At 41.8% G+C, this 24,061-nt stretch overlaps 1 protein-coding gene across 1 annotated transcript in view; it reads left to right on the plus strand.

Annotated features, from left to right (window-relative positions):
- Positions 1-400: 400 nt before the first annotated feature.
- The window catches only part of LOC137912883 (bifunctional heparan sulfate N-deacetylase/N-sulfotransferase 4-like), a 30,609-nt gene continuing 6,948 nt past the window's right edge, over positions 401-24,061 (plus strand). Inside the window, exons 1-7 of the mRNA XM_068757019.1 lie at positions 401-1,399; positions 8,205-8,292; positions 9,166-9,320; positions 10,608-10,793; positions 15,613-15,741; positions 22,730-22,912; positions 23,427-23,523. Of these exons, the coding sequence (XP_068613120.1) occupies positions 401-1,399; positions 8,205-8,292; positions 9,166-9,320; positions 10,608-10,793; positions 15,613-15,741; positions 22,730-22,912; positions 23,427-23,523 (1,837 nt within the window). The remainder of the gene's footprint in view (positions 1,400-8,204; positions 8,293-9,165; positions 9,321-10,607; positions 10,794-15,612; positions 15,742-22,729; positions 22,913-23,426; positions 23,524-24,061) is intronic.

Below are 24,061 nucleotides of genomic sequence, written 5' to 3' on the forward strand. Positions count from 1 at the left end.
CTCGCATTCCCCATGGTGGCAAAGCATAGGTATATACACACACACACACACACACACACACACACACACACACAGCATAGAGCACACAGAAAGAGAACTAAGGCACACTCTTCAACCTCACCCCACAAATTCACTCTTTCTTCTTTTCTCCTTCTCCCCTTTCTCTGCAGGCATTAATCATCACTTGCTCCGTCTCTGCATGTGATTCCTCAACACAGCTCCATTTTCCACCTGTCATGGTGACATGACACACCCCTGAGTGGGTTTGCTCCTTTCTCACGCAGAGACAATCTCTCCAGCTCTACAAACCCTGAAATTGGTGTGAGCACTCTTCGAGGTTCAAGTCAACTAAAAAAAGAGACATCATCTCTTGCTAAGCGCAACAATTACCCACTTCGTGATGACGGTGGCAGTTCGATTCCGTCGCCATCTGCGTCGGCTCCTGCTCCTGCTGGCCTCCTGTTGCCTCGTCTCCCTCCTTCTCTCGGCTTACTTTCTGTTCACGAACTCCTCCCCGTCCATGCAGCTCGGACAGTCCCCCGAGCCTGCCTGCTCCCAGCCGCTCGCCATGTCTTCATATCATCAACTTCCTTACCCGTACCCTCCCAACCCTCCTCACACGCATATCCACACTGAGCCGGTAGTGCTGGTGCTGGTGGAATCCCAGTACTCCCAGCTGGGTCAGGACATCGTGGCTATATTGGAGTCAGCGCACTTCCAATTCCGCATGGAGATTGCCTCAGGGAAGGGCGACCTTCCTCCGCTGACAGAGAAGGGCCGTGGCCGATATTCCCTGATCATTTATGAGAATCTATTAAAGTATGCACATGCAGACATGTGGAACAGACAGCTTTTGCATCAATACTGCACTGAGTACAGAGTGGGCATCATCGGTTTTTACCGCTCCACTGAGAACTCCCCACCTCTCCTCAAACTCAGAGGCCTCCCATTGGTTCTCAGGACCAACCAGGTACTTTGGGACTGCTGCGTGGTGTCTAGCTCACCTCTCCTACACCTGACCAAGCCCGGAACAGACCGAGGACCTTTACCCGGGGAGGACTGGACCTCCTTTAACTCTAACCACTCCACTTACCACGCTGTGTTGCATGCACGGGCCAAGGAGGGAGCAGGGGCAGGTAGCGGCGATAATTCAGGGCTCGGCTTTAGTTCAGGCCTACAAGCCACTGTGGTGCAGGACATTGGACTCTACGATGGGGTGAGGAGGGTACTATTCGGCCAGGGACTGGGCTACTGGCTCCATAGACTCATCCTGGTGGATTCCATCTCCTACCTCACGAACAGAAAGCTCACTTTGGGTCTGGATCGGCACATACTGGTGGATATAGATGACATTTTTGTGGGGAAGGAAGGGACACGCATGAACGCCAACGATGTAAAGGTATTGAGTGTGATGTGCGTGATCATGTGCGTGAGATGGATACCGAGTCTGTGCCTTTGGATTAGATTTTAAAATATAAGCTATCAACTCCTAAAAACAGTAATTGATGGCAGCGCTTGTTGTTGTCATACAAGTCTGCAGCAACCTCTGTCACAGATTTCACCTGGAGTATATTTGTGAGGATTTTAGGGCATTGGGTGCGCTGAGGAGGTATTTTAAGAACCTCGAGTATTATTGTGTGTGTGCGCTAATGTCTGTGTGTTGTGCTCTATGTGTATATGCTTTGGACTACAACGAGATGGTATTTATCTCGAATGGAGCTTTAACCAAGAGCAAAGAGGCTATTTAAGAGAACAAAAGACAAGGAGTGAAAGAGAGAAATGAGAGAGGCTGAAAGAGGGGTAGTGAATGAGCCAGTGAAAAGATGAATGGCACTTATTCCTCTTTTCCCACGTTCCTCCTCTAAGGGACACTAAAGGAGAGTCAGTCATGCAGCCCGCCTCTCAAGGCAGCTATTGTTTCAACACGCGCACTTGTATCTGCAAATACGCACACATGCACACAGACACTCACGCACACACATTTGTGTGTGAAACCCCACAGACACACACTCGCATGCGTGGTAATAGGCACAGGAATTTGATATAATAATAGAGGAAGTGTGAGAGTAGTGAAAAATCTTTCCCCATGAGGAATTTAGTTTGAAAACCTTGGCCACTTCCTCCCGATGCGTCCTCACTCAAGGCCTCTGAATAGAGACAAATTGCGTTTGGTGGATTTTCTTCGACGGGAGTGTCGGTGGATGTGAGTGGGGTGTTGAACTTTAAGACAGGTGAGATTTATGCTGATATGCTGCGATGTGCATGAGCTAAGCACAGAGCCATCTGCCCGTCTTATACTGCAGCCACGGCATGATAGGGAAGAGTGTGTGTGTGTGCGCGCGTGTGTGTGTGTACGTGTGGCTGTTGAATCACTGCTTTAGATTAGAATGTCACTTTCTGTCAATGGCTGACACCTGTCCCATCAAGTGTTGAAAAAACAGCGACCTGCCTGTAGCTGAAACACGGACAAGGAAAACTGCAGGACAGTAGGTGGGGAAGTGAGTCAAATTCCACCACTGAATATAAAAAAAAGATGCTTATATTCAAAACGGATGAACACACACACACACACGGAGAGTCATTCTCTAGGTTGAGTTTTCATTCTAAGTCGGCTTGACTCTTCGGCTTTGTTGCATAAATATGCATGAGGATGAACCAGTGTCATAACAGAAGGACAGGGAGATGGGGATGGAGGAAGAGGTGGAGAGAGGAAGATGAAGATATAGGGAGAGGGGGGGCAGGAAAGAGAGTGCTCCTATTTGAAACGTTGACACTCCCGCATGTTTTCGCTCTCCTTTGGCATAGTTGACAATCACAGCAAGAAAGAACAGAGGGAAACATAAAGAGATGGAGTGAAGGAGGGCGGGAGGGAAAGGTGGAGTATGGCACCTGGGGGGGGGGGGGGGGGGAGCAAACAGCTAACTTACGGACGTGGAATGGGGAAGCAGGTAGAGGAGCCATAATAAGGTATTTTTTAGCAGCCATGCCCTCAGAGGAGAGCAAATTTGAGACTTTTCTGAATTGGCAGAGGGATATAGGCTTTTATGTAATATGTGCACAGTCAGTCATAAAATGTTGCATGTACTGTATCTCACCAGTTTAGCTTTCAAATGGATTAATAGAAAACTGTCATTGAAATGTTGTTGAAGGCTCATCACATGGGAAATGAATATCTAACTTGAACCTAAGGTGAAAAGAAAAGTCTCTTTAATTTTAAGTGCAAAAAAAAAAAACCAACTATGTTTGAAGAAAACAAGTAATTATCTGATCGTGCATCATCAAAGCAGGGTTAGGGTTGTTCTTGAACACATTCTGCAAGTTGAGGTTTGCATAAAATAGCTGGAGTAGAAATTGATAGCATCAGATCCCCCTCCTTCCCAACTGATTAATTTTACTTTTTTAATTCATCCAGACTCATGATAATATATTTTTCTAAATATTGCAACACTGCAAAATTGGCTTTTTTAACAAAGGAACATTGAGCACACCAGATTAAAGACATGTCGTAATGAAAATGTAAATTCTGATTCCTCCTCAGCTTCAGAGACACCTGAAGTGTGATGCCTCATCAAAGTATGTAACAACATGTGATATTGACCAATTAGTAAGACAAAGTGTTTGCAGTGGTGCGGTTACAAGTCTCATTTTACCGTTGCAAAGCCACCATCCAATCTCTTTTTCTCCCCGGGAGAAGGCACAAGAATGAGACAGAAGAGAGAGAGGGGAGCCAATTAAAATGGTTCCTCCTTCTCTGTGCACTTTTCATTAGTCTCACCCCACGAGTTCATCTGGTGACAAACAATGCCTATACACGCCTCCTTGTCTGCATATGCACTCACACACAGCTGTATTTCCTTTATTAAATTGATACACACAGCGGCACCCCGCCAATGACATTTCTCAAAATGAGGGATGATTGCAGCCGAGAACTCCCATCAATGACACGCATGTCGGTCGGTGTTGGTGATTTGGTAGACATTTCTGCTCTTCTCAGGCTCGGAGTGCTTGTTAGGGGGGGTGCCCCATTCTCATCTTTAGATCCCTCTTTATCTCGCCCTCCTTTACTTCCTCCCTCCCACCTCCTCCACCTTACCTTCCTCTTCACCCACTTCTTGGACCGAGACATTGATCACTATCTCCGGACTATTTGTATTCCCCCCTTAAAACTCTCCCACAACTTGCTCTCACTCTTTTCCTCCCTAAGGTGCTTTCTGACACAGTGCCATTTAAGATGAGGACACACACACACACACACACACACACAAGCCCAGCATATATGTCTTATTTGTTCGTGTAGGGCTCCGTTCATTTGGACTGACATTACTTGTTATGCAAAGCAATGAAAAGGAGTGAAGTTGTATTCAGTTACACACACATAGCTCTTAACCAACCTATCTGTGTACCTGTGCTGCAAAATGTTCTGTCGGACAGGACCTCCATCGTGGAAATTCAGTGCATGTTGCCCATTTTATGTTCTGGAAGTCTCAGTAGAAGTAATTACGTAAACACGATTTAAAAAAAAAAAAAAAAAAAGCATTTTTGCAGACTCACTGGGGTTATTTTTTCAAATTCATTACTTTGTTTAATTAGTTTGCTGTTGTGTTAAAGTGGCCTCATCATCATCTGTTTTTTTCCATCTTCATGACTGAAGAGGAAGCCTTTTTGAATTCTTTATCGAGGAAGACGATGCTTATTTCTACTTCCTATTTTAGAATTTTAGTGGAATGAATGGATGAGGTTTGAAGGTCGAAAGTAATACATGTTTATGTCCCTGTGATCATTCCTGGCTTTAAAATTGTAAGCAAGACAAAAAAAAGAATTGATTTTGGGCTCAGCAGTATGCAATTCATTATTTAGGGTTCATCTTTGGATGTAATTAAGTATGAAGCACACTTGCCATATATTATCAATGATAATGAGCTCATTCCATATCCATTTATTACATAACCAAATTATATTACAGAAGTAATGCCCCCCCCCCCCCCCCCAAAAAAAAAGACAAATGCAAGGATGTTGGATAAAATGAGGCTGCTTTAGTTGTCTGTTTGAAACATTTAGCATAGCTTCTGATATTTGCACCCCCTGACGTGGGCAAGCAAAATTATCAACAGAGAGCCCTGAAGGAAAAGTTTCCCAGTTACACTACCTGATGGGAAGAAAAACATTTATATTATTATGTGTTTTTATATTTTAGGTTTCATTTTTAAACTAGATTTTTGTACAAATAAACATAGCACTAAAATATTTGGAACTTTCTTTTTCATAATCTTTCTCTATAGTCCAAATTCACTCCGGGAGTATGGCTGTGTGCCATGCTTTTCCTTCCAGTAGAATTTAGTGTAAGTATAGCTATGCCAAAGTAAACTCGAGTCCCTTGTATCTGTAGATGTGAGGGGAAAGACAATCAGACAATAAATAGATTTTAAAACAAAACAATTTTGACTAAATGTGAGACACAGTAAGCGAAAAGGAACTTGGCATTAACTGGTTCTTAAGGGCACTTCCCGCTGAGATGGCTGACCCACTTAAAGTTGCGAGTCTGGCGTTCACATTGCATACATGGCACAAAGATGACGCAAGCATTTACATAGACACGATCAATAATTATGACCTGCTTTTACGCGAGACTGAAACCTCATAAAAGTGTTTCATTTGCTTGTCCCTTTCAGGCTGCTTTCGAGTCTATTTGCTTTCATAGTGATTTGCTTTGGTTATTTTTGATCTCAGAGCCAATGTTTGCGGCTGTGAAAAGAAGACGTGCTAAAGCGATGCGGCGGTGAGATGGTTGGTTGTAAAGGGTTTGTCAGAGGCAGCGAATGCCAGCTGTCCAGATGCCTGTCCCCCATCATCTCACTGGCATGTCTTTTAGTGTTTACAACACACACACACACACACACACACGCACACACACATTCAGGAATGGCCACATGGCTGTTTTTACACAGACACAAACTGGCATTGCTTCTGACACTGGTAGCATCGGCAGCTTGTGGGATTGGGGACAGAAATGAGAGTTCTGCTAACAGCACACTAATCACAGTGTGTGTGTGTTTACCTTCATCAGTTGGATTGTCAAGGTCTGTCATATGGTCCAACCTCCCGTTAATCCAAATCCCCTCTTCCTTCCTATAAAGTACCCCTTATGGCCCGGTTTAAAACCATCTCCAGCGCTGAGCTCAGTATCGGTTGGACAGATTGTCTCAAAGTCCTCCAATCTACCAGCTCTTTGCTACCCTCACAATGACAGCATGGGGGGGACAGACTTCACAGTCCCAAGGAGCAGGGGGTAGAGGTCTTTTTAAAAGCTTAGTGTGTTTCTGACCAAGAAATGCACTACCGGTACTTTGCTGGGTCTCCCGCAGCTTTACCTCCTTGTGATGACATACAGCAGTTCTCATTTGGATGTATTCTTAAAACAAATGAAATTAAATTCTTACTTGGAAGTGTAAGATTAGTAAGAAGCTACTTGGTAGTGTCCTCTTTATTGCCCTACACAGAATTAAACTGAAATTAACCAGTAAACTATAAATCCATCTCTTCATTCTAGCCTCTTACATAATGCATCTCTAAGCGATTTGAAAACCACTTTGAGAGAGACTTGAAACTTGCTTGAGCCGATCCATCCCAGTCAGCAAATTGTTCCCTCTCAAAGTTTCACAAAGGCTGTATGATGACGGGATCCACATCAACGCATCAGAACAATGGATTTACAGAACAATGATGACTCAATGCTGGAGTAAAAAGCCAGCAAGATGCAGACATGATCGTTTGTGTTGACATATTGATGTCCTGCTCGGCCCTTCTGTTTTCTGCTGTGGCTCTTTGGTACTAGAATACAGATGCGGCGGTTAAACTAATATACTGCACACTCGCTCATGCGCCTACGCCAACACTCACAGATACCAACACACGCGTTAATAATGCATTTCCACCAAGTGCATCAGCAAGTTTATATTAAGTTATAATGCAAAGCACTCAGCTTCAAATTGAATTTAACTCTTAAGGCTTTGTAGCCATGTTTTCCTGTGCTTGAATTGGCAAGTGTGTGTTTGTGCATATCTCTATGTGTGTGTGTGTTTGTGTGTAAGAAGCCACTAAGATGTAGAGGATGTCAAAACAGGGGAGACATGGGATCAGATTAGGGAGCTGTGCACATCTGTCAGCATGCAGCCATCGTCAAAGCCATTGGATTAGACCTGATGAAGATACTCTGTACATGCATGTTTATATATTTATATGTTTGTGACACACAAACGCATACATACACACAAATTCACAGAGATAGCAGAAGAGATAGTGAAGAGAGGCAGAGAGTGAGGGAGAGACTGACTGGAACTGATTCCTGACTGTGACATCAGCTATTCAGGTCTCGTAAATCAGGCAGGGTTCCTGGGGATCGATTAAAAGCAGCATGACAAAGATTGATGACAAACATGTGGCACATAGCCCGACAGAAGACCTGGAGAGGCTGAAATGTACAAAGAATTATAAGAGTTTCATGCTTAAACAAAAACATTTGTGTGGGGGCAAATGTAGATGAATGCAATGCGGGGTGGGAGAATACAAGGGAAGCTGCAAGCGGAGAGAGGTATAGAATGGGAAAGAGAGCGAGAGCGATCTTTCCTCCATGCTGCTTCAGCCTTCCTTTCAAATTAGAGCAGCCCTGTCTCCTGAGAATGTGACATTTTCATGAAGCAAGCGAGGGAGAGAGGTTTGGGGAAGGGTAAGGCGGGGTGTGTGTGTGTGTGTGGGGGGGGGGGGAGTTAGAAGACAAGGGGGGCACCTGCGAATACTGTGAGGTGGAAGAATAGACGGGCTTTAGAAAGGAAGGGAGAACCAACACGGGAGCTCGGAATGGATTGAGAGAGATAGGTGGGATTAGGTAATGTAAAGGATGGAGAGAGAGGATGATGAGAAGGGAGGAGTCGGGGGGGGGGGGGGGGGGGGTATTAGCCCACACCATCCAGAGGCGACTAATGCACTGACCTTCATTAACTCGTATTACTGTTGCTGTGTGTGACTGTGTGGGCGAGAGTGCAAATCTCTTTAGTTAACACTCATTACAGAGACTTTGGTTAAATGCCAGTAAACGAATGAAGTCATTAAATAAGGAGAGAAAAACCAGCTTCGTACTGGAACCACACACTCAGGTAACTTTATATCTATCTATCTATCTATCTCTCCCTCCATCTATCTATCTGCAGGCTCTTCTTGATACTCAGAGACAGCTGCGTTCTCAAATCTCCAACTTTACCTTCAACCTGGGCTTTTCTGGGAAGTTCTACCACACCGGTGAGTTCTGTTTATAGACTTTCCATAAATAACTCACCCATACGCTGCCAGACCCACACAGTATCTGTATGAAAGATTACTGGGAAAATGATTTGAATTCAATCTTGGTTATTGTACATAAATCAAATGGTACAGGAATGTTTTATTTAAATAAAAACTTCTCGTTACTTGCTGAAATTATGCATTTACAGTCAAATTAAAATTATTACATTGGCATTTATTAATGATTTGAAAATGTGTTCATTTGCAACCCACTGTTGGTCTAATTGAAGTTCTGTAGTACAGAAAATGTGCCATATCAAATAGAAACACTGCAGGCTTCACTGCTCTGTACAAAACAAAATACCTCGCTGTTCAATGAGAACCTAATTATTTCACATTTCTGCCAGACATCTTCATATAGTGAGGATGTATCTGTCAAATAACGTTTTACACCTTAATGTTATCCAAAAATTTAATAATCACTTTGTTAGTTCTTAATGCATGGAGGCACTTCATGTCAATTCATGATGGAAGCAAAGGAGTTTCCTGCATCGCAGTAGCTCCAAACTCCACTTTTTATTTACAGGAAAATATATTTTAATAACTACGGAATCAATATTCAAAAAGCGTCAACACCAAACTAGTTTTATTAAAGAAAATATTTTCTCTGTGGAGGTTAATCAATCCCACGTGAGCTCTTCAGCTTAGCCTTAGTGTGTGCATGTAAAAATTCATCATCGTGAGATATTTTTTAGAATTTTTTTTAAAACCTCAGGCCATCTCTAGCTTCAGAGCCTCAGATTAATATTAATTCAGACATATTTGATGCACCACAGCGCATATAAAAATTCCTTTTGTCTTTGCGTGTTTCTGCCTGTATGTGTCTCACAGGCACTGCCGAGGAGGACAAAGGGGATGATTTGCTGTTGAAGTATGTGGATGAGTTCTGGTGGTTCCCCCACATGTGGAGCCACATGCAGCCTCACCTCTTCCACAACGAGTCCTCCCTGCTGGAGCAGATGGTCCTCAACAAGGAATTTGCACTGGTGCGTTGCACGCACAGACACGCACACACTCCCGTGTTTTGCAGCTGTCTACTTCATTGTTGCTTCTTCTTCTTGTGGGTCTTTTAATGACACGCTCCTCCCGTGATTGCATTTCCTTCAAGGACGTCTGTTGCGCTTTGTAATTGTCATTTACTTGGCAGAGCAGCATTGAGCCGTGATGTTCGCAGCTCAATATATCAGAACCGTTTTCACTCTGAGACTGGTCGAAAAGAAATGTATTTATGTCACATACGATAGATAGAACATAACCTTAGCTGGGTTATGATCTTCCTCTGCCACAAACCACAGACACAGGAATCAAGGGTATGAGGCTTCTTTCTCGCTGTACTTGCATTCCTATTTATATGCAACATTTAAAGTGGTTTGCAATGAAGAGATGCACCTTCAACCTGGATATGTCTACAATCTTTGTTTTCTGGAAAACACCTGCTCCAGAAAAAGTCCCATATCCAGTTCCATTGAACAGATTTATTTGTATTTTTTTTAACAAAATCAGATCACTTGTTCTCATTCCTGATGTGTATTTCTGAGTAAAAAAGTATTTTATTTTTATAATACAGCTAACAGGCAAATAGACAGACCAAATTGATTACTTAACCTTCTTGCCAGCAGTAAACAAAATATTAATATTGCAGTTGAGAAGTGTTGCACGCTGTTTAATCTGAAATGTACAAAGTCAAGCACTTTTGTTGCTCAGCTCCTGCTCATTTTCCTGTTTTTTTGTGTGTGTGCATGTGCCAGTTAGCAAATATGATTTGTATGACGACCTCAGAGTGTTGAGGATTGGGGGAAGGATGGTGCCGGTTCACGTTGTTGAAGGTGAATGCGATCATAAAATATGATCCCTCACCTCCACTGTAAACACACACACACGCACACATGCACATTCATTCTCCACTCCTTCATTCCCTGACTGCTGATGCTTAGCTTTGACAGTGTGTGTGGGTGTGTGTCAGAGCGAAGGACAACAGCATCACTCTGCGATGCATCCACCTTCACACCTCCTCATATACATAAGACTTGCCAAAAATACATATGCAATTTTCTTTTCTTTTTATTTCCATCCCGAAGGCCAGTATTAAAAAAAAAAAAAAAAAAGACACACTCCAACCATGTGCTCCAAAGTCAGACTGTCATCCCTGTGTGTTTATATCTGCAGCCGTGTCCTTTGTCAGCGATGTAAATGTTCTCAATATCCTGTTTATCTTTATATCCCCCAACATATGAATGGCAACACATTAATGTCCTTATGGCCTCCACCCGCAGGAACACAACATCCCAGTGGACCTGGGCTATGCTGTGGCCCCGCACCATTCAGGCGTCTACCCTGTTCACCTGCAGCTGTACAAGGCTTGGAGACGTGTGTGGAACATCCAGGTCACCAGCACTGAAGAGTACCCCCACCTCAAGCCTGCCCGCTACCGCAAGGGTTTCATCCACAACAGCATCATGGTGAGGCGACGACACTGTTTGTTGAACGTCTGAGCATCGGGTGCATCAGCATTGCCACAAGGGCACACGTGTACACTCTCATCCACATCTGTAGATTATTTTGGATGAACTGACATGTTTCTGCATGCGGACGACCAATGACATGCGCTTTGTTCATCTGAATGCAAACAAAAGGGTTTGGTTGCACTTTGTTGTCTGACATAAAGAGGTGGGTCAGGTCAGCCAGAGCAACACGCTGAATATCACACAAAGCACGTTCTTGAAGAATCCCTCTGCTGCACATATACTTCGCCGTAAGACGGGACCTTTGATCCATCCCGACTTTCACGGTTCCCACCAGGAAGCAATATCTTCATGCGATCTGACAGAAAATAACGGCATGACTTTGAAATTATTAGGCTAACTAAATCAAAGTGAGCTTAAATACAGAGTCATTTATTCACAGCAGTGTTGTGGCATTCTTTTATCTTACTTTGAAGGGCTGTATTCCGATCTCTTTGTTCAAGCAAGTGCTCTCGCTGAATAGTAAACGGTGTGCTGATTCTTTCTTGTGGCCTTAAACAGAAAATCAATAATGATGGTCTTGGTGTGTTATGTTTGTGTGTCTGTGAAATAAATTGTTTGACCTTATCCCACCCATCTCTATGTTAATGGATTTTCCAGTAAAAATAAGATACCTTTGCTTTAGGTGTTGTTGCACATTTCAGTACTCATACTGTATATGTGCAGGATTTGCATCGGAATATAAGGATCTCAAAGGAAGACACGTTACACTTTCATTGTCCAATTAAAAAAATCAATCAATCAGTCATCGTTTGAGAGAGCAACACAATATAATCATGTACCACATTCAACCTTTGCAAGTTATCTTCATCCAGCCCTCTCCCTCCTCCTCCTCCTTATTATTCACCTGTCAGTCAGGGTCTTTATTAAAGTGCTCAAGTGATTCCTTATTGACAAAAGAAACAATCACATCTGACAACAAAATTATCAGTCAGCATTGCTGTGCTGTATTTTGGGTCTCGAGAAGTTCTTTGAATAATCAGTCACGCCAATTTCCAAATCCGTCCCAGAAGTTTGCTTTCATATTTTTTTTTGACAGGATGTCACAGCATCATAAAAGACAGTCAGCAGCTTAATTCTACTTTATTAAAATACAATAATATGACAGTTTGACAGGCTATAATGTGTTATTGAACATGATCAATATTAAATGTCAATGAATCACAGAATTAAATAACAAGCCACAGAATAAAGCATACGTTCAATATATGACAAATCACAAAGAAGTGGGGGGAAAGCAGGAGAAACAACAAAGGACGGCACAGAAGAAAGGAGACAAACAAACTGTTTGTTTGTTTTTCTTTCAGAAGAGGAAGTAGAGGCTCACGTGAAATTAAATTCCAAAAGAAAATTTACTCAAGCTCCACCATCAACCCACTGATGACTGCTTCTGTTTTTGATCTTTCAAATAAAACTCAAGGCAGCAGTTTTTATTTACTGGTACAAACTTCTTGTTGGAAAGTTTTTGACTGCGCATTTAAAAATACATTAGGAATTGGGCCCCGTTGAAAGCTAATGATGTAGTGAGTTTTCATCAGATTCTCAGCTTTGTCAAGAAATTTGCATGAATTGAAACACCCATCGCCGCTGCCCTGCGACGATTCAAAGTAGTTTATATGTTCAATGAAGAAATAAAAGGCTTCACTGTTCATTATGGTATTCTTTAAGGATAAGGTAATTAGGATTCAATTCAATCTCACCACTAACTGTATCCCTGAAGCCTTTTATCTCTTATTCTGTGATATCGTACAGGTTTTGCACTAAAAACACTTCCTGATTGATGGACTTTCAAAATTGTTTTTGAGTCTTGAAACAACCATGTATAAATATATATATATATATATTATATGTCACATCAAGGCCTATTTAGTATCTGTTCTGATGCTTTCAATCATATGATATAATCTTCAACAGCAGAAAGAATGTATATCCAAATTCTCATTTGGTTGTTTGTATATATGCACAATTTTAAATTATTCCACCACAAACCGCCCAATAGGTTTCCAATAATTCATATAAACCCCTGGCCTCTCATAAAGTTATGAGACCCATTTTCTTTATCTTTCAAGTTTTTTCGCTTCCAATTTGTCCACACAATTTGTGTCGATGAATCTCCTTCACCTCTGCCTCTCGCTCCGTCTTTGTTTGCTCAGAGGAGAACAGGAAGTTGTCCTAAGGCTGTGAAATTGGTGTTTGGGTGTCTGTCAGCAGATTGAGAGCCACCCACTGGACCCACAGTATCAGAACAAATCAGACTGAGATATGGGATTGTGACTTTTGTGTGTGTGTGTGTTTCTGCGTGTGCACAAACATACATACTTGTGTGTGTGCATTTTGTGTATTTCTTTTTTAAAATGTACTATATCAGTTTGAGCTATAGCTCTGTGGATAATTGGTTTGGTGAAATAGTGCTGAGTGTCTATAGCTCTGGTGGCCTTCTCTTTCTCTCTCTCTTTCTCTTTCTCTTTTCCTCTCCACTCCTCTCTCTCTCTCTCTCTCTCTCTGTGTGTGTGTGCAGTGTTTTATAGATAAACCAATATCTGCACTTCCAGACTTTACTCTTTATTTCACAGAGAAGTGCTCCACATGGAGCACACAGTAAATATTCCCTTCTCTTCTCTTCCAGTTTCACTCATTGCCTATTAAACACTTCATTTAACACTGTTCACCTGTTTAAATCTGTGAAATATCTTTATTTAATTTTAAATAAATTCACATGGCTATCTAACTCTAAGTGAATGCTATTATTTCAATCAAGTTCAAAAGGTTTTTTGATTGCTATGATGTCACTATATTTCATAATTGCTAAAACACATTTCTTGAAACCTTCACCCATTTTCTGAAATCCTTAAACACAAATCCAAATAAATAAATGAATCAATGAATCAATCAATCAATTTACATTCACAAAATCCCAGTGTTTTCTAACTAAAACAAGCCATCACATCACAAGCACTGTTCTAGTGTTCAGTTCATACACACTGCAAGTAAAAATTCATTCACCACCACCGAGCTTTCGTTAGACACTACAGAAAATAATTTAGGACACAGTATCTTGACACAGTAAATTGTCATTTTTAAAGTGATAATAGATAAAAAAAAAAACTAAATAGAAAGCAGGTTCAATGTCATTGAGATTCAATCTCAATGTGGTGAGGTAATGTTGGCTTGACAGTTCCTCCTGACTCTTGGCTACAGAACAGCAGTAAATGGTGTGCTGCTATTTCCCCCCCAATGATGGAATTAGAATTCAGATCGTCACTGTAAAAAAAAAAAAAAAATAAGTCCTCAATCAAAATCTCACTGAGGTAAAAGCAGTCTTTGAACTGAAGACAGACACTGAAGGTTCTGTGATCAGCACAAGCTTTTTGACATGCCCCGAGGGAACATGACGGCGCTCACGATCCCGTCAGGTCTACGTCGACCCGAAAATAGCACGTTTGCTGAAATTAGATGTCTACTGGGGCCGTATTTTGTCTGAGCACATTATTAAAGTTGAAACAAGTTAGCATGTTGATCACTGAGGACTTACCGGTAAATGTTTGCTGTTTTTGCTGTGGTCTGTGAAACCTTTTTTTGGGGGGTGAATACAGAAATGTAGCCCTGGCTCAGCAAAGTGAAACAGATGAGGGTGGAATATGGTAATTACTAAATCCTTTCATGCACAAATTGTAAAAAATTGAGTCGGGTGTTTTTTCTTCATGGTTATTTACCGCTGATCAAATGTGAATATGTGCAGAAGAGCATTGCTTTCCAAAACTAATTTAAAGGAAAAGTGTATAGTGAGACCACGGCAGTGGAACCCATCCCATTTGCAGCCATCATACACTTAAAAAAGATTTCAGATTTTTTTTCTTCTAAAAAATATGTTGCCCGTACTTAAATAAAAGGAAATTATGAGCAATTGATCGCCTGTGGCCTCTGGCAGCTCCGGCGATCTAGCCCGCCTCATTGATTATACTTTATGGGTTTAGCAGAAAAGTCACATGCTTGTGGAAAGTTAGAAAAAAACAGTGATGTGTCACTTTGCATTAACAAAGTCATAACACCTCTGAATGCAGCAGCAGTAACGGGAGCAGTCACAAGTCTGAATGTGGCACCTCCTGTTTTCTATGAGTTTGTCATTACACCCGAATTCAAACGACAAATTAACAACTTTCTGCAAAATTCTCAGCTGCTGTCTCGAGAGATTTTCTAGTCTAGGCCAACATCTTGCGTTTGGTGGCATCATAACTTGCCGACAGTGTTTCGCGCTTATTTTTAGACACAGCAAGTTGACTTTGTGTGTAAAGTACAATTAGTAGCAGATTTCAAAATAAGGATCACTTTTCAAACTAAAGGACTCAAATTAAATAACAACCACGTATTTAACATTAGAAATCAAAGAGCAATTAAAGTATCCGATGGTTGGATACCTGCGCCGTTTCGGAAACCAGCGACTGGAAGAATGTCGCTGTGATAAATTGTGAAACAAACCAATAAAGAAGCACATAAACAGATTAACAATTACAGCAGATGGTAGTTATCAATTAACATCCCTGCTGCATTAATGCATGTTTAGTGTTTTAATAGCGCTTTTTGTATTGCTCCTGATTTGCATTGCACATAAATAATTATAAAGTATAATAATAGTGTTTTGTATTTTTAATTACTGATGATCAGATTTTCTTCAGTTGGCTGATCAACCATCTGCATATCATAATGAAACCGAACTTACTAAGAACTCCACCTTCTGCTTCTCCATGCGTGTATGTAGGTGCTCCCCCGTCAGACGTGTGGCCTGTTCACTCACACCATCTACTATAAGGAATATCCTGGTGGACCGAAAGAACTGGACAAAAGCATCCGAGGAGGGGAGCTTTTTCTGACTGTGCTGCTCAATCCGGTGAGTCAGAGAAACGTTACACCCGTTCACACAAACACGCGATCAAACACACACTCTTGCACATGTACAGCAAACGGGTACAGCGAGTGAGAAACAGGTAGGACTGTTCCTTTCTATTTTGATTCCTCCAGCCCAAAGTGTCATCAGCTGACTTTCCTGCTTTCTCTTTAAAGGTATCATCCTCTCTGTCTTGTTCATTATTTTCCATTTTCGCTTTGTGTGTCCATCTCTCTCTCTCTCTTGCTCTCTGTGTGTGTGTGTGTGTGTGTGTCAGTCTGTCTGTCTCTTTTCTTGTTGGGAGGGGCTGCTTCTTGCGCTGAAGCTGTGTTCATCTCCCCACTTTAAATTAGGTCTCGCCACAGGAGGGGGGGTGGGGGTTGCCTACATACACACAAACCTGCACATCTTCCCACTCTCACTTACCCCTGCTGTGTATGTCAGATAAACTCTATTCTGCTTTGAATTGAGGAACAGAATCAGGTTTTTGGTGGCAGTTAAAATCATCCATCCCGCTCACATGCGCTCAAATTCATGTAGATAAGCAGGTAAGATGAGGCACATAATTTCCCGGAATTATCCTGGACCAATCTCTCTGAAACAACACATGTGCGCACACAATGCACAGAGTTGTTCATCAATTGATTATTTGATTTTACCGGTACTTGATTATTATATCTTTTTATTTCCTGACATGTTTCCCTTTTTCCTTTAATTTCTGTCTGTGTGTCATTCTGTTTTTTGAAATTCCATGCTGCTTTGTTCATTAGGATGTTTTTCTCTTCCACTCTGTCTTCTGTGCCGACGTTGTACGACAGGAAAACATATTGATCTACTCTGAAATGACAGAATTAGCTTGTATCCAGTTCAAAATAACTGTTTTCTCTGCTTCGTATCCTTGCTTCTACTTTATTCATGTAAAATAACACTGGGGGATACATTTATTAATTTTGATTTACATTTCCTGATGCAGGAACAATGTATTCTTTTAATAGTTGACAGAGAAATATGTGGTTGGCTTGAAAGAAAAATCGTATATATACCGGTACATATTGTTAGGAAGGAAGAGAGACTTTGAAGAGATAGCTTTTTTCAGTGAAGTGAAGGTAAGATTCTTTTGGGTGCCTTTTTACATGAGGTTGAGAAGGAGATTAGATTTCAGAAACCTTGCAGGAGTGGAGGCACGCAATTATCAACACGTTCACTAGGAATGGAATTTAAATCTCTGACTTGTTCTAGCATAGTTTATTTTCACACTTCTCCCTTCCCCCTGTAAAACATATCCGGTACAAGTTATCACAGGTTGGTTGCAAAATGCCCTTTCATCCATAAAATTACATTTAAGAACTCCAAAAGCAGCTTCTCATATGATAACTGAGCACCTCCAGAGAAAACTTCTACTCCTTGCGCTCACGGCACAAAATGATCCGATAAATTTCCCAGAGGCTCCATGTATTTTCAGTCAGTTTATAACATAAGAGTGATTGAGGTTTTGTCAGTAAATGTATTTAACAGTACTTGAATGTAGCTAACAGATTATTACCATAATACTACTTATAAAATGAACTGCAATGTTATACTGTAGGTAAAAACCTTTCATGGCTGCTTAATGCAAAGCTTCTTCACTGATCTGCATTCACCTACAGAGGTTACCATGAAGGGCAAGAAGCCACCTGCTCATCAGTGCACACATCAACGGAGCATGTCGGCTGCGGGACCTTTGCATCAACCCATCTCTGTAGCTCCAGCTTTTATTATCACCCAGTAGGGAATTTTCTGTGAGCCCTATACCTTTAATCAAACTGGATCGACAGATTCAGCATATTACGTGAGACGATCGTATGACATACGGGTCTCTTGGAGTCTATCCCAGAGGCGGGATACACCCCGGATGAAATGCCAGCTCATCACAGAGCTCATTTTTCAAGAATTGTTTTGACTCAGTTTTCTTAGCTGTCTTACAAAATGCAATTTCTCTTAAAAAACAAAACAAAACAAAACAATAGAAGCAAAATCAGATAAACATCATACAACTCAAAACCAATATATGCAGGACATCGTAATATATTATGAAGTGTTGAAGTTAATTAAACACATTTTTCAAACAGAAAAGAAATTTCTGAATGAAACAATTAAATAATAAAAAGACAATACATTTTCACCCAAATCCACAAAAAAAAAAAGATATTTATTTGCGATTGAATGCTAGGTTTGGAAAGTGTGTGTCTCCATTTATATGTGTGACCATTGCTGGCTTTGTAAAGGTCAACGGACCTCTCATCACAGGTGATGTCTTCTCAATGTGAGCTCACAAACCAAGATGGAAGTCTCTGCACGCCCACTGCCCCACTCTAGCACTCTCATTTTCTCTTTGAAAGCCAGAAACACACAGGGGATAATTACATTTTTTCCTCTGTTTCCACAATCTTTTGTCCTCCTTTCTCATTGCCTCCCTTTAATCACCAGTGTAATAAGAGATGAAACTGTCTTCTTGTTTTATCTCTTAATGAAGAGACCTTTTAAACATAAAAGCACTTTAAGCACCAAATAATAGCTGTCTGCCATTACGTAGTCCTTACACACACACACACACACACACACACAATTCTTGCTGTAATTCCTTTTGCAGATGCAAAGCCTTCCTTGTGTGTATTTTTTTTTTAAACGTGATCAATATTATTCCGTGGCTCTGTTTTACGACCCTAAGGGGTTTCTATTGTTCATGACTTTAGATCACATTTTGCCTATGAGGGCACATATACATACACTGTGTGAGTGTGTGTGCATTAGTGCGCATGTTTGGATACTTTTGCATCAGTGTCGGATGCATCAAAGATCATTGAGCTCCCCGTCTTGCATAAGCTCGACCATTGATTGAATGACCTAGACTCTGCAAACAGCCAATAGGGCACAAGTAATTTCCCAATAAATGGCCAGAGTGATGGCGAGGCAGGAGATGGGGTGTGGAGCTCTGGGTGTGGGGGGGGGCAGTAGAGAGACAAGATGAGCAGGGTGCGAAGGTGGCAGACGGATTCAGATTTAATTTTCAGGTCACGGCATCTTGAGTCACTTGGGAGTCCAGACACACACAGAGAGGAAACGATGTGATGGTACACAAACACTAAAAGACAAACACACACCAATGTCTGCGTGGCAGCATCCAAGCATCTGCGTATGTGTGTATGGTTTCATAAATGTGTGTCTAGCTGACACAAGCAGAGCTGTAGACATATATCAGGGCTGGCATTTAGCGCTTAGCTCTGCCACTAAGCATATTAGCCAAACACCAAATATCAGCACAATCTGCCTCCCTCCCAGCTCACTATTTTACGCACCCTCCATCCCTCATGGTCTGTCTGCTGTCCAATTCTCTGGTGGCATTTCATCACTCTCCATCTCCTTCTTGTCTTTATTTCATTTTAATTTTTTGGGTCCCATTTCCACTACTTACTTCCTTTTCTTTGGAGTCCTGCTGATTGTTGACTTTGACAGCTCATCAACCCAACACACAAGATTTCCAATGCACACACGTACACACACACACACAGACACACACGCACACACGCAAATATACATAACTTTACTAAGCTTCCATACAAACAGGAAGAGAAATTACAAAGCGAGAGCAAGGCAGTTTAAGGCAGCAGGATCGAACAGGCCAGAAGATGCTGACTGGGGTGGGCAGAAAGAAATGATTTGAAATCATGAGCTGGATTGACGTTCATCTGTCAGTTATTCACTGATAGAAACAGAAACAGCGAGTTGGACTCTGCAAGATGAAGAAAGACAAGAGAATGGGAGATAGGCTGGTTAAGGAGAGAGAGAGAGAAAGAATCCAGGAGCGGGGCGGCCTAGGCTTCTATTTAGTAGCAATAACGATTCAATCAGGGAGAAATGTATGTGGAACTAAGTGGGCCGTAATGGGAAACAGGCTGGTAGCGAGGTGAAGGAGAGAAAAAGCAGGACGTGGATCAGAAGAGATAGATAGATAGCGATATATAGATAGAGATATATAGATAGATAGATATATAGTAATGATAAAAAAAAGAAATCCATGCTCAGGAAACTAACCAATTTTTTTCTAATGTGCTGCCATGTTCGAGGTGATTGGATCTTGTCATCAACTCAAATACATAACTAGTGGTTTTCTTAATCTTCCCAGACATGACTTGTGTGTGTGTGTGTGTGTGTGTGTGTATGCGTGTATTTGGCTTTGGTGAGCTTGTGCGTGTTCACACAAGCAGGGATTTTGAAGAACATTGCTCCATGTTGGACTGACATGCTTCATCGGGGCATCTGGGTCAGCATAAGATCGGGGAGAAGCGGGGGGAAAAGAAACGTGGGAGTGTCGACGTTTTGGAGCAGATGAGAGCGTGTGAGAGGAAGACATTAAAATGATGACAGAAGAGGCAGGAAGTTATGTCGGAGCAACCAGAAGAAAAGACGAGGGGCATGGATTCAAAGTGGGAGGCTCTGGGGGTCGGTTTTTATTATTCTCATGTTTATGCTTAAATCTCAGACGAGCTCCAAGTATGATTTAAGTTCAAATCCAGCCTTAAATTATTCACACATGAAAAGGCCCACAAGGGACTCGTGAATTACAATATTCAGGAACGAAGTGTACCGTGTAGATCGCAAAGAAACCATTTACATGGCTCGGTTAATTGAATTCTCAGCCAGAGTGACTGCTTCAGCAGATGGGTTGGAGTTTTACGCTGTGTCTCTAAAGTAGCTTCTTTGTTTTTACTGCCAAGGTTACTTTCTCTGTGTTCTCTCATCTCTCTGCACTTCTATTTCTCTTTTGTCTACAGTTCTCCAATCACAAACACCAATCATCTTCTGCCCCCCCCCCCCCTTTTGTTTAATTTGGCAGCCAGTGCTTAAGTCCATAATGAATGTCTCCCTGTTCAATAACACTCTCTCTCTCTCGTTCTCCCTCACTCTCGCCCACAAACACATACATGCAGGATGCCACATCCCCTCAAAGGCATCAGACCTCACATGATAATGAGCGTCACGATGTGACATGAACACAGCAGAGACCGGAAAAACGACGGTTCTCATGTGACTTGAACAGGCAAACTGTGAACAGGTCACGGCGTTTCAGTCCTCCATAAAAGCACCACAGAAAGCTGCCATTCCCCAAGCTAGTTAATTCTCTTCTTCAGTGTTCACCAGAGAGTACAAGCTAAGTACCCCCCCCCCCCCCCCAGCATGTCGCCTTCATGTATTTCCGTTGTCCCTGCGCCATATTTGTGATTTCATAGCTTCCAACTGGATAGCGTGTCATCGCTCTGGCACCGCACGCTGTCTTGAATATTTTAATTCAGACATATCACATTTGTATTTTTTCCACTTTGCTGTCCTATTGAAAACAGCTAAAAAAGACCCACAACAGCCATGATCCATGGAGGCTGTGAACATAATAGTGCCCGTCTGTGGGCAAAACCATGGGTACACATATAGGAATATGCTATTATATAACCCTAACCTTTTCTAAAGTAATTTATGTTCATAATATTTTATGTGTTATGTTATTTATGCACCCCCCCCCCCCCCCCCCCCCCATTTTAAAATTCTATTAATATGAAAATGATGCATTTTCATTTCCTAAGGACTTTGATATCCTCTTCTTAGTTTTCGTTAGTACTATTTAAATATTAACTTCTAATTGACTGATCGTTTGTAAACGCTGGCATTCATGCAAACTCACTTATTTAGATTTTTGTGGTGCCTTTAAGGCCTCCGTGTATTGACGATTGACGCTTCGTGGTGGTTTTGGCGGCGATGGTGGTGTGGTTGTGTGGAGGGTGTTACATTATGAGTAATTGGGGCGGAGGAGCAAGTAAACATGCCTTCCTGGCTTGTGCATCTGTCGCTCCTGCGTGGTGATACGTTGACAGGAGTTCCATATATTTCTCAAAGAGGCTGATGCAAGGTAAGGAAGGCTGCATTCTGCACTGTTGTTTTGCTTGGAGTGAGATGGATGCACATGTTTGTGCTGGCATACAAAACATATCTATTAGCAATTACCCAGAGATGCAATCACAGAAATGACTCTGATATGTCTACCATTGGATCGCTCTCTTCCCTCTCGGTTGTGCTGCGTGCCATAAAAGTCACACGTGTCCGAAACCACGTAATTTGCGTGTCTCTTTCTCCCTCCCAGGGTGGCGCTCACACAGTTACACACTTTCCTCCCATCAGTATTTAGGGGGCGATCAGTATTCAGAACAGCTTTCCAGGTCAGCCGAACGCTGATGCATCAGACCCTGACACTGTGTCTCTTTGTATCTGTGGCAACCTTCAGCGCTGAGGAGGAGCTCTGATAGGGTCCTGTCCCCGGGAAATTCACGCTTTGCGCTTGTGTGTGTGTCTTTCCACATTTGTTCAAGAGTTTTTGACATTCATGTGCATTTTCCCAAATGTACTGATACCCAATCCATGCACAACCGCAGACACAGACAGGCTCACATCGTCCAAATAATTCATATCTTAATGGCTGATGGTACCGTTTCAGCCAGACTTCACATTGCAAGCTCCCTCCAATCACAAAAGAAGCATGAGCGGGTGTGTGTGTTGCAGTAACCCAAGCTTGTCTCTTTGATCAGCCTGTAAAAGCGCTGAGGCGTGGACAGATATGCTGGACCAACACACGATTGCACCTTTCTTTCTCCCTCGCACACATTAGCTGCCGTGAACACACCCACAACACACTCTAAACACTTCCTCTTGCAGTAGCCGCATCTCTCCCATCACCCCCTGGCTATGAGAAGCATTATGCTGCCATCTCACCTTTATCTGTCAGAGGTTGTGATTATATCCATTTCGGTTTTGCTCTCTGTACTTGAGACTGCATCTTGGCGAAAGTTAATCTACTCCTGCGTAGCAAAGTTTACTTTGTGAAGTGATGGCAAATGTTGATACCCAGTGGACAGCTGCTTTGTCATAGACTTTAAAAGCTATCCTGTTTCTATTCCTCCCCCCCCAGATCAGCATATTCATGACCCACCTGTCAAACTATGGCAATGACCGCCTGGGTCTTTACACATTTGTTCACTTGGCCTCCTTCCTTCGTTCATGGACCAACCTAAAGCTTCATACACTCCCACCACTGCAGCTTGCACACAAGTACTTCCAGCTCTTTCCTGAACAAAGAAACCCACTCTGGCAGGTGTGTATGCGTGGTTATTTGCGAGTAAGTATGGGCTTGTGTGTGTCATGAACCTTTCTTTGCAATATGATATTCTTATTGTGAAGACTGACAAAAATATTTAGGAATACAACTGATAACACTGATTGAGATGTATGATGTTGATTTATTTTGAGCGGATTTTTCAGCATGATAATGTTGTCTTAATAATCTGCCAAAGAAGACAAGATGCAATATTTATTTTGAAGTATTCAATTTGATTTAGCATAGTAATTATATTTTCTTGTGATTCATGAATTTATCTTTTCTTGACAACAAGGGCCTCCTGATTAAATCTCAGAAACTGTTCAGTTAGAATTCATTTTAAATGTCTGCTTGTTTGATTTTGTGGTGTCTTTTAAACCCACGGGAGATTGAAATATTTATGGTGTGCATGACAACAATGGCTTCATTTTTTTCATTTGGTGTGTTCAATGCACTGGATGCAGGGCCAGTAAGCTTTAATGCCTTACACCCATTATCTGTGCCTCTGCAGAATCCATGTGATGACAAACGGCACAAAGATATTTGGTCTAAAGAAAAAACCTGCGACAGATTACCCAAGTTCATGGTCATAGGACCACAGAAAACAGGTGAGCTACACACACTCTGACAGGCAACAAAGAGACTGTGTATTCAGGTGCCTGATTCTTCAACATCAGAGCCCATTCATTTAATCCTATTCACTCCTTTGGTCCACTCAGAAAAAGGAGGAAGCTCTTACCTCCTTTGTTGCACCTGCATACATGCATTTGCTTTCAATGAATAGACATAGATGCATTTATGTTTTTTTTAAAGTGCGGTGCCAGATGGAAACAAATAATAACGTGGTTAATCACAAAGATAGCCTTTGATTAATCATGATTAATTGCAAATGTATACTGAATTTACTCATTTATACTTTTGGGTTGCTATTCTCAAGATAGTTCAGAACTGTTCTTGCATGATTCATGTGGAAAAAGCGCAACGCCTAAAATCTGTTTTATCTAAATTTCCAACTGGAAGCTTTTTAAAATGAAATATGCAATCAAAATCACCAGTGGACGCCTCCTCTGCAATCAGTGCTGGAATTCCTGGAGGACATCAAGGTCAGACACAGTCATTTAATGAAAATGTGTCAAACAAATGAGC

This window comes from Brachionichthys hirsutus, unplaced genomic scaffold, assembly GCF_040956055.1.
Source record: "Brachionichthys hirsutus isolate HB-005 unplaced genomic scaffold, CSIRO-AGI_Bhir_v1 contig_248, whole genome shotgun sequence".
Classification (NCBI taxonomy): Eukaryota; Metazoa; Chordata; class Actinopteri; order Lophiiformes; family Brachionichthyidae; genus Brachionichthys; species Brachionichthys hirsutus.